Raw genomic sequence first — 12,102 nt, 5'->3', positions numbered from 1 at the left:
TGGGGAAGACACCACCTCTGTCACACTTACAGGTTTGAAGCCCATTGAATACCCTAAAATTGTTTTAGCCTTTCTGCCAAGATGCTTTTACCAGACCATGGCCACTGTGCATGTTATAGCTTCTTGGAGCCACAGGTGAAAGCTGAGTGGCCAGTGAATTCCAAAGGAGGATGAGCAGCCTTGAAGCCCTCACACAAAATGTACTAGTCTTTCCTGAACACCTTCATTAAACCTCATTTATTGAGTTCTGGGAACCATGTTTTTTAGAAGGACATTGGCATACTCAAAGTGTGCTCAGAAAAGCAATCTGCATAGAGAAGGGACTTGAGTTCATATGATATGAGGATTGGTTGAAAGAAGTGAGTGTGTTTAGCTTAGAGCAGTGGTTCCCAAACTTTTTTGGCCTACCGCCCCCTTTCCAGAAAAAAATATTACTTAGCCCCCTAGCTAATTAATTTTAGCAATTTTTATATTTTTTTAGCAATTAATTGCTAAGTTTAATAGCAATTAATAGGAAAGATAAATGAACCTGTTTCCATCACCACTTCCCTGGATTGCTGCAGCACCCTCCAGGGGGTGGTAGCACCCACTTTGGGAATCACTGGCTTAGAGTATTGAATATAAAGAGATACCTGATCCTTGAGAGGAATTCGGTTTCTGCTCATAAAAGTTTGTAAAGGGGCAGCTGGGTAGCTCAGTGGATTGAGAGTCAGGCCTAGAGACGGGAGGCCCTAGGTTCAAATCTGGCCTCAGACACTTCCCAGCTGTGTGACCCTGGGCAAGTCACTTGACTCCCAATGCCCACCCTTACCACTCTTCCGCCTTAGAACCAATACACAGAAGTTAAGGGCTTAAAAAACAAAGCAAAACAAAATAAAAGTTTGTAAGTCGAGACTGGAAGACCATCACCTGTCAGATATTTTATAGTATTGGGACTCTGAGGTCTCTTGACTGAAAAATTCAATAATTCTGTAACTGAGCTATCAAAAAAGTAGTAAGGTGTATTCTTTATATCTTAAGAAGGAAGAATTAAAATCTTATATAGAAATACTTCCATCCTAAATAAAAACCAAACAGGTTTTGGGGGTTTAAAAATACTAAACCCTGGTGTAGGTAGGAAATTGGTCTATGTAGAATGATTCACTCCCTAAAGATTCTGGGTATCTGAAATTTCATCATATGTGTCTCTTTCTTTAGCTAGGCTATAACCTCCTAAGAAGTTTTATTCATCTTTTTATCCCATTGTCTTACACATACATATTCATTGATCATGCCAGTCATTTTAACTATAATAATGTATATCCCAATAATACCCTGAGACTTTGGATGAATATGGTGGTAAGATAAATTTATTTTCTTTTAAAAATCTGGTCATTTTTCATTTTCCCTTGTTTTTTCTCCTTTTTCTGTTGAGTGCACATGAATGCATATACTTCTGATAGAGAGAACATAAGACTTAAAGGAGAATGTGATTTTTATTCACATGGTACTATAAACATGATAGATGGTGAAGTCAACAATTAATTGATGATTATGATGTGCCAGGCACGCTGCTAATATCTGAGGATGCAAAGAAAGGCCAAATTCTCCTTTTGTTCCCAAAGAGCTCACATTCACCTGAGGAAGAGAAGAAACATGTAAATTACTAGGAACATAGGCATGCATAGAGCCAGATAGGGGGCACAGCGGATTGAATCCTGGACTTCAGATCAGAAAGACCTGACTTCAGACATCAACTGGCTGTAGGACCTAGGGGAAGTCACTAGTGCTTACCACAGTGCCTTCTGCTCTCAAAACAGTTCTTAGAACGTTTGTTCAGTCTGTCATATCTGTCTCTGTGGGTCCATTTGATTTTTTTTTTTTTGGTAAGGATACTGGAGTGGTTTGCCATTTCCTTCTCCAACTCATTTTATAGAAGAGGAATCAGAGGCAAAGAGGGTTATGTGACTTGCTCATGGTCAAATGGCTAATAAGTATCTGAGGCAATATTTAAACTCAGGAAGATGAGTCTTCTGGAATCCAGTCCCAGCACTATTCACTTCCCCACCTAGCTGCCCTGCTTGGCACATACTAGGTATATACTAAGTACATATGGGCAGACTATGTTGACTTCTTTTTATTTCAGCTTCCTCTTCTGTAAAACAGGGATTATTAGAGCACCTACCTCCCAGGACTATGGTGAGGATAAAAAGAGATAATATTTATTAAGCTCTTTTGTATACTTTAAATCACTATATAAATTCTAGCTATTATTATTATTATGCAGGGAGCATTTATAAGTTGTACCATCTAGCTGCCTATTTAATATATTTACAGTGTAAATACAAGATAGTCCCAGAGGAGAGAGGTAAAGGTGGGATGGAATAGTATGGACTGGCCAGAAAGACCTTCTGCAAATGGTGAGATTGAAGCTGTTTTGAATGAAACAAGAGAAAAGATGGGGAGGCTGGGAGAAGGAGGAGAGACAACCAGGGCAAAGCTATAGAGACTGGGCATGAAATGTCCCATATATTGAGTAGCAGTGAGGCTGGATTATAGAATGTGTGGAAGGAAATAAAGTATACAAGACTGGAAAGGTAGGAAGGGGTCATGTTGTGAAAAGCTTAAAATGCCAAAGAGATGATTTTATAGTTGATAAATAGGGAACCCTTGGAATTTATAGAGTATTGGGGAAAGAAAAGACATGGTTGGTCTTGGACTTTAGATAAGTCTCTCTGGCAGCTGAGTGAAGTGAAGTGGAGGATTTCCTTCTATCTTACCTTAGGAAGATGGGGCTGGTTACTTTCCTTCCAAATCCCCTATAATAGTCCTGAAGTTAAGCATCAAGTTCATGTTGGAGCCTGGAACAGAACACAGGTGTCACTGGTTCCCAGCCAATAATCCAGGCTCTGTCCCCTCCTCTTGTTGCTGTTGTACCAGAATCTTACCTCTGTGTGTGAAAGGCCCCAAGTAGAGGACTGATGTGAATCCAGCAGGAGGCTCCGTGGGGAAATGAGGCCAGATGCCTTCGCCAGGAACGTAGCGGAGCTGTTCATTGTTGCTGGCCATCCCCCATCACTCACATGGCCTAGCCAAGCAGTGCATGACAGGGCACTTTGTGGATAATTAGCACGGAGGTCTGGTCAGCAGAAAATGCTCAGGTGTAGAAATCACAAAGGTGAAAAGCAAAAGAGAATTTCTGTCATTCTCTTTGCAGCTCCTTAGGGGAAAAAAAGAAATTCCAAGAGAAACTGAATTAGGACAAGGAGAAAGACCACCAAGTGATAGTTCCCTTTCTGAGCCAAAAAAAGTACAGCTAAAATACAATGCTAAACTACCGGAAAAGAATGCTTTTGTCCATCACAGATGCTACATACATTTGTACGTGGCCCATTTTTCTTCAGTTGAACACCCACGGCCTTCTGGTTTTATTTTAATTCTATACCTGAAGACTTAAAAAAATCCTTGGTATTTCCCCCCCTTCCAATTCTTATTATATGCACAGGTGTATACACTCTTTAATTTCCACAATTTGCCCTCATGATTTTTTAGCATTTTAAATTTGATTTAGAGAAACATGTAACCAGCCTTATGAATTTAAGTAAAGACTTTTGTGTAATATTTGCTTAGGGTTCTCATTGGTCCCTGCCCTTTTTAGTTTGCTTGCTTTCAAACTCGAGGTGTCTAGGATCATGAGTGTGTTTCCAAGTTTGTTTTATTGTCATGCCTACTCTCTGTAATGGGGCTACATGATTTTAATTATACAACTATAAAAAAAAAGATCAAAATAGGCCCTTCATATTCACATAAGATAACATGATTTTACTATTCCATTTGGCTTAGGAGAGTGCAAATAAGCTGAAATTGAGCAGACTTTTAAAGTTACGCTTTCTTGCCTTAAGACAGGCAGAGCCTCTTGCCTCACTGTGTCAGCATCCATTACTCCTGATTCAGGAAATGTCTTTGACATGAGTTTCACAGGGAACAAGTTATTAGAGACAAAGGTCCTCCTTCAGGCAATGCTGAAAAGAGGGACAAAAAGATGGAGGAAATAGAAAATGTAAATGCAAATAAATTATATTTTGTAACTCACTGCAGTGTGATCAGTTTTACATGGTTAAACACCAAGCTATCTGATTTGGAAGACAGAATGGCCATATGATTTAATGACCTAACAAATGATCCCCAGCTGCTGGCTGCTGTTTGGTTCTTTGGTGTGTTTATCTGATATTTTTTATTTGCAAAGTGCCCTGTTTAAGTGCTTCTGATTATTCATGTGCCTTTCTATTAAGAAGATACTATAACGTTTGTTATTTCAGAGCTGAGGAAATGAGGCATAGAAAAGTTTTATTCTTGGGGTAGGGCTAGCTGGGGGAAAATCCTTGGGATCTTTCTGTGACTTCCTGGGGATATATGACCTTTCCCTTTTCACTAGGACAGTAAGCAGAAATGCCAGAGAAAATGAGGAATATTACGGGAAGATCTAGATAGAGATCAAAGACATCAATTCAGTTTTTTTTGGTCAATTATTTGGCACAGTGAATAGTGTTAGACTTGGAGTCAGAAATTCAAATTCTACTCTAGAGTTATTACTTGTGTAACCCTGGGCAAGTCATTTCCCCTCTCTCAGCCTCAGTCTACTCTTATATAATGTGAATACCAATGCACCCATCTCACAGGATTGTCACATGGAAAGTGCTTTCTATATGAATGCTAACTATTATTATTGCTATTGTTTATCTGTAGAATGGGGATATTAGCACTTGTACCACTTATCTCTTTTAAGAGGAAACATAGCTTTACAAACTTTAAAACACTATATAAATACTAGTTAACCATTATAAATACATCATAAGTGCTTTGAAAATTACTACTGAATGAATTAATCTTTCAACTCCACAGTTTGCCTCTAGCATACTTATTTACAATCTGGAATGGTACTTTTGTTCCCTATTCCAATATATTTCCCAATAATTATTTGGGATGGTAATTTCAAAACTAAATATACTAAAATCTCCTAAAACTTGGCCTCCATCTACTTTCCTAGTTTTGGCTCCTAGTTCTTCCTTAGGTAAACCCTACACTTTAGTCAATGTTGGCTTTCCCCAAACAGAGTATGCATTCTGCTATTACACCTTTGCTCATGATGTTCATTCTACTTGAAATATCCTCTTTGTATCTGTTTATTTGAATGCAAGGATTGGGGGCCTCACTAAGACAAATCATTCAAATGCCATCTGGATGTTTTGGGAATTGTAGCTAGCTGACCCTCTACTCCTCCCTTCCCAAATGAGGTAAAATGAGGTCAAGAGCTATGAGTTTCCCCTGGAGTGGCCATCCATCATAAACAGACTGGAAGGCAAGACCCAGAGTTGAAGAAATACTTGAGCTGTAGTGGATTTTGTCCCCTGAGAAAAGAATGCCAGAGGCTGAGAGGTGACTCCTTTCTCTTCTTTTTTTCCCCCTTTCATTTTCTGTGAGACTTATTTATGCTTCTCTTTCACAGTTCCTATGGTATTTCTTCCATAAGTTTAATTCATTTAAATAAATTCAGTTAAATAAATCACTTTCTGTGTATTGTGGAGTATTCATGGGAGGGAATGGCTTTGAAAATATTTCTTATTTCACAAACTAATGTTACTAGACCCTTCAGTTTGGGGCTAGGATGTTAGATAGCTTGGGAGAGGGGTGATTTTCAAGCTAAGGTTTTGTTTTATGAATGACTCTATAACTCTCCAAAGTAGAATTAAAAAACCTGAATGCAAGGCTCACTTACATTGCTCCTAGCTGAATGAGGCAAGTAGAGTCATAGAACCCTTGAAGTTCTGGTAGGAAAAAGCTCACCTATTTTGTTTGAATGTAGTAGATCTAGAAGAAAAAAAGTTCTGCTCTTAGGCATAGTCAGAGAGCTCTCCACTGGGCTCCATTCTGCATGGAAGAAGTAAGGAGAACCGTGATGCCTCATGATTTCCAATGCTAAGTAATGTTATAGCAATCTTATCCATCATTCTAAATCAGCACAAATGATCCCTTTTCCATGACACTCTCCTATCATCCAAATGGGAAATATTCTCTTACTTGAATGCCTGTAAGATTTTGTTTGCATGAGTCTCATTGAAGGTGAGGCATACTATTTTGCATACATGTCATATTTTCCTATTTAGGGAAATGTGATATTTTTGTTTTTCTAGTAGCAAAGATTAATTTTTTTGTATCTTCCGCTGTATGTTGAACAGTGCCTTTAATTATATCACTCAACAAAATTTTAATAAAAGGAGAAAAGAAAGGAAAGAAGAGGAGGAAATGAAAAGACATGTTTATATTCAAATAATTTTTAAAATACAAATAATTCATAAATTCATAATTTCCTTACAGTATTATAAAAACTATAAAATTATAAAACAAATTATATATAATATATAAATTATAAAAATATGAAATTATAAAATAAAATTATAAAAAACCTTCAGTCTCTACTTCTGGGAAATGGGTAATATATTTCAGGGCATTGTAATATGTTGAAGAATTTATTACAGGGTAGGTAGATTAGTGGCAGGTAGATTAGTGGATAGAAAGCAAAGCTTGGAGACAGAAGATCCTGGGTCCAAATCTGGCCTCTTCCTAGACACTTCCTAGCTCTGTGACTTTAGGTAAGCAACTTACCCCTTATTACCTAGCCTTTACCACACTTCTACCTTGGAACCAATATAGAATGTTCATCTTAAGATGGAAGATAAAAGTTTTTTTTAACTTATTACATATATTTAGGAACATGTTAGAAAGGATTGAGATTCAAAAAAGATGCTAGAGAAGTGCAAAGTACAACTTCTTCAGTGGGAGAAGAGAATATTAATAAAAAATTATCATGAGACAGTGAGCTATCATTTAACTTTGTGGTTTTTTTTCCCCAAAAGAGGCCACTATTAATAATTTCTTGCTATTCTGAGCATGTATTTGTGCCGCTGCAGATCTCTGTACTTTGTCAGTTTATGCTATTCCTTGGTGTGAAATTGACAAGTGGTGATGGTGGGAAATTGACAGAATGAGGCACAGAGATGGCGGCGGCTGCTCCGTGCAGTTGGCTTGCTCATTGTCTAGGTGGGGGTGGGGAACTAGAGCATTTTTACTCATGTATTTAGCTTCACTTTAAGATATTCCCACAGTTATGAAATTGTTCTTTGGACTGAAAGTACCTCAGAGATGATCTCATCTGCACTCTTCTTCTCTCCCCACCTCCACCCGTGTGATGCGCTGGAAAAGAGTCAAGTCATTCAGCTCCCTTAGACCTTGGTTTCCTCATCTGTAACACAAGGGGATTGAACTAGATAATGTGTGAAGTTCCTTCCAGTTCAACATCCTACCATTGCCCCAAGGAAGGTGTGGTCCGAAGGAGAAGGCACTTGTCTAAGGGACAGAGGAGTTGGAATCACATCCTAACTCTCCTGCTTATGACTTAAGTGATCCTGGACAAGTTTATAAAACTCTGCCAGCCTCAGTTTTCTTGTTTGTCAAATGAAAGAATTAGGACTAGATAGTCTCTGAGGACCCTTCCAGCGCTAGATCTATGATCTGTTGATGCTAGGACCAGTTCTCTCACTTCTTCTAATCTACCCCTACCATCTGGACTCATTCCGGCCCAACTTTAAGTCAATATTGTCCTGAAAATTAGAGCTAGAACAAATATGGGGCAAGTGAAGTATTTAGGTGTGCAAAATTCCTTAGGTGTGCAAAGCTAGTAGTCACATATAAATATATACACACACTCATAAATCTATACACAAACACACACATCTCTTTGTGTGTATATGTGCGTGTGTATAAATAATTCCCTCCTAAGCATACCATGGCTTTAGACTAGGGGATCAAATTTATATTCTTGCCTCAGGCACAAAATTAGCTGGTTACCATGCTGCAAGGAATATCCCATAGTTGTCTAGCCTAGTCTTAAAACTCTCAGGGGAATATTTCCTAATCTTTTTCAGACATTTATTTTGATATTTCATATCTATACAGGTTAGGGGAAAACTTCCTAGGGGGTTTGTGGATAAGCAAATATTCCTTTACAGGGGAGTGAAAGAATCTCATGACATGATAGTCAAGCTCCATCATGCCCCAGGCTTTCCTGCATTCTTCTACAATTGTTGCTAGTCCTGAAAATTCAGATTTACTAGGAACTTTGTTCAACTGTTTTGCTTCATGAGAATTTTTCAGCTCTAATTCTTCATCCTTGTAAATGACCTTCAGATCTGATATAGAGATCACCTTGGGCTACTCATCCCTGTTCTTAAATCTGGCAAATGAGAATAGGTAACACATAGATAGATAAATGTGCGTTTTTATTTCTAGATGCACAAATATATATGTATATTCACATATATGCACACATATACATACATACATAAACAATGAGGGTATTAGAAACCATGTCATATGAGAATATGGATGTTTAATCTTCAGAAAAGAAGGCTTGGGAAAATGTAAAGGTGGATAATGTAAGGGAAAACTGTCTTAGCAACTGAGCAAGTTGCTGGACTGTCCAAGAAGGAAAAGGGCTATCTCGTGTGATACTGAGGCTCACTACACAGGGGTCTTCGAGTAGAGACTAGAGACCACTAGTCAGGGATATTATGGAGGAGGTTTCTATTTCTATATGGGTCGGAGTAGATGACCTCTTAGATTCCTTCCATCTCTTGGGATTCTACAAATTCTTTGAATATATAAACACACACACACACGTTTGAATATAATGCAATTATGTTCTAATCCATTTTCTGATTCCCCTCTTATGGACCATTTCTTTCCTTATCTGCAGCCTATATAAAACACATGTGTGTACTCTAAAAATAGCCACTCACTCAGAATAAGTAAAAGACTTATTTTGGGCTGGTGATAAGGAATGGTGCCTTAAGGATGATCTGATATACTATTTTAAAAAATCATTAAATTGTCAGCTCTGCAGAGATCTTAAAGCTTTCTCTTGAATTATAAGTGAGCAAATTTGGCCCTTGAAGTCTCCAAGGACATCGACCTAGAGAAAATCTAAGGGGAATGACTAGCTATAGAATTGTCTTCAAGAAGCCTTTGCTCCACAGGATTCTCTCATGGCTTTAAACTCTGCATTTTCTTTTTTCTTTTTAAAGATATTTCATTTTCCCAATTACATGTAATAATAATTTTCAATATATGTTTTTTCAAAATTATAAGATCCAAATTGTGTTGTCTCATCTTTCCCTTCCTTCCCTCTCCCCTCTCAGAGATGATAAACAATTTGATCTGAATTATACATGAATTATGCAAAATATACTTCCATATTGGTCATTGTTGTAAGAGTATACTCATATAAAACCAAAACACCAAAATAAAAATGGAAATAAACTAATGTGAAAAGTAGTATATTTCATCTGCATTCTGACTTTAGCAGTTCTTTCTCTGGATGTGGATAGCATTATTTTTGTCATAAGTCCTTCAGAATTGTCCCGGATCACTGTATTGCTGGGAGTAGCTCAGTCTTTCACAATTGATCATCATACAAAATTGCTGTTACTGTGTACAATGTTCTCCTGATTCTGTTTTTTCCACTCTACCTCAGTTCATGTAGGTCTTTCTAGCTTTTTTCCGAAATCATCCTGCTCATCATTTCTTTTAGCATAATAGTATTCCATCACCATCATATATTGCAGTTTGTTCAGCCATTCCCCAATTGATGGGTATCCTCTCAATTTTCAATTCTTCACCACCACAAAAAGAGCTGCTGTAAATATTTTTGTACAAGTATGTCCTTTCTCCCTTTTTTGATCTCTTTGTGATACTGACCTAATTGTGGTATTACAGTATCAAAGGGTATGCACAGTTTTACAGCAAAGTCTTTGGCTGAATGTTAAAGGATAATTTGGATTCAGAGAATTATAGTATAAGGAAGATGGTATTACAGCCAGGTCAGAAGGGTATGAGCATTATTTATAAGGTAACTATTATGTGCCAGGCCCTTTAAAAATATTTCATTTGATCTTCAAAACAACTCCTCAAATTATATGCTATTTTATCCACATTTTATAGTTGAGGAAACTGAGGCAAATAGCTATTAAGTGACTTGCTCACATAGCTAGTGAGTGTCTGAGGCAAAATTTGAAATCAAGTCTTCCTGACACTTGGTCCAGTGCTCTATCCACTATGTCTTCAGCTTCTTATGAGGAGTGGCTTGACCCAAAGGATTGGAGGTTTCAATGAAAAAGGAATATTTGTGGGGAAATGTCAAGATCATTGTGCCTCCATTGGAGAAGTCACTCACTCTGGAGAGTGGAATGTAAAGAAATTAAGAATAAGTGGCTGATTAGAAGAGTAGTAAATATCTTAAATATTAAACAGAAATCTGCAAAAGAATATTTAGGTTTCATCCTTCAAGCCATTGCTGTGACATGAACTTCACCATTTATAATGTGCTATTAACTCATTTTATTGCATGTGGCTGTTTTTTTTCTTACCTTCTGTTTTAGAAACAATACTGTTTATTGGTTCAAGAGCAGAATTGTAGTAAAAACTAGGCAACTGAAGTTAACTGAGTGCCCCAGGGCCACACAATTAGGAAATGTCTAAGGCCAGATTTGAAACCAGAACCTCCCATCTTTAGGCCTGGCTCTGGATCCACTGAGCCACCAATTCCTCTTGTGTTTGCCTTTTAAAGGCAGCTGTTTATATAATGGCAATCAGTATGCCCAGTGAATATAGGGTAATTTTGTGTAATAATATAGTGAAAGTAAAATTAAAATCTTCTCTTTCTTCTCTCTCTCTGCTTTTGCCTTTTCTTCATTCTCCTTTATCTCTCTCTTTTCCTCCTTTGGTTTCTATTTTCTCAGGTGGCTTCCTTTTATGTCCCAGGGCATCATTCACTCAGAAATAGAACTTTATCCTCAAGGTAAGTATGGAAACAGGGAGCACGTAATTGTGTCATAGTCATTGTCCTAAAACATCACCCTACCCACCATTGGATTTCTGTCTGATAGAGATAGAGAGAGAGATAGAGATAGAGATCTCTGTTCAATTTAAGTCAATTGAACAAGAATTACTTAAGTTCCTATTAAGTATCAGGCTAGGCAGAAAACGAAGACATGGAGGAAACCATCTCTGCCCATAAGAAGCTGATAATCTTGCTGAGGAACTATAGCATGTAAGCAGACAAGTGGATACTAAATGTATATATCTAAATCTATATTTTTATAAAAATTATACACCTAATATATACACATGTAAAAATTTTAGAGAAGAACCACTTACAACTAGTGTACTAAGGAAAAGTCTCATGCTGAAGGTCGTACTGGAGATGAACCTTGTAGGGACCTAGAGGTTCTTATATGAGCTTGGCACTGAAAGAGAGATGAGTTTCCAATAAATCTAGGATGAGGAACATGAGATTTATAACAGTATGTATTCTTCTACTTCATGTGTCTCCTAGTCCATATTCCCTCATCCCCTTCCCCCTACTTACCCATTATCCTTCATAATCCTCATGCTTTAACCAAGATAACAAAGATAATATAGTTACCTCCTCTATTAAGAAACAACAACAACAACAAACTCTTGGGGAGATTTTTATGACCTTCCATAGGCAAATGGCCTCCTATTCAGTCATTTGGAAAAAATAAAGCAAAGGTTTCCAAGGGAGAGGGAACAGATATTCTGAACAGTTAGCCCCTTTCTACAGATGGTTAGGAGGATCATAGAAGATGGTGACTGATAGTCACAAAGTTCCATTCTCATGCAGTAAAGTAGCCAATTTTAAAACTCTGCAGTCATTAAAGAGTTAAACACATATTCTTTCCCCCCTCCCCACTTATAATGTCATCAGACAGGTCTATTATTAACTGCACTTCACTTTTATGTTTGCAGAAATGCAAATAAACCATCAGCCTAAAACGCAAGAGGAAGCAAATGGTAAATGTTGTTGCTGTTTTTCATCTTCTAATCATCTGAAAGAGTCTATTTCTGTTTCAAGATTACCTGCCTTGCACATTTTTCTAGTCTATTCTTATTCACTTTGAAAATATTGATTGAAAATACTTAAAATGAATCTAACTATGAATGTTTAACTGCATTTTGATGGAGAAAGAAAATCACATGAACATTTTG

General features: G+C 37.4%; 1 protein-coding gene across 1 annotated transcript in view; it reads left to right on the top strand.

Moving 5' to 3' along the window:
• The window catches only part of RP1 (RP1 axonemal microtubule associated), a 330,542-nt gene that overhangs the window by 199,313 nt on the left and 119,127 nt on the right, over positions 1-12,102 (top strand). The window contains exons 21-22 of the mRNA XM_044682704.1: positions 10,833-10,891; positions 11,863-11,907. Coding sequence (XP_044538639.1) covers positions 10,833-10,891; positions 11,863-11,907 — 104 coding nt within the window. The remainder of the gene's footprint in view (positions 1-10,832; positions 10,892-11,862; positions 11,908-12,102) is intronic.

Source organism: Gracilinanus agilis, chromosome 1 (genome assembly GCF_016433145.1).
Source record: "Gracilinanus agilis isolate LMUSP501 chromosome 1, AgileGrace, whole genome shotgun sequence".
Classification (NCBI taxonomy): domain Eukaryota; kingdom Metazoa; phylum Chordata; class Mammalia; order Didelphimorphia; family Didelphidae; genus Gracilinanus; species Gracilinanus agilis.
The sequence above is the reverse complement of the archived record's forward strand: the minus strand, read 5'-3'. Positions and strand labels throughout refer to the sequence as shown.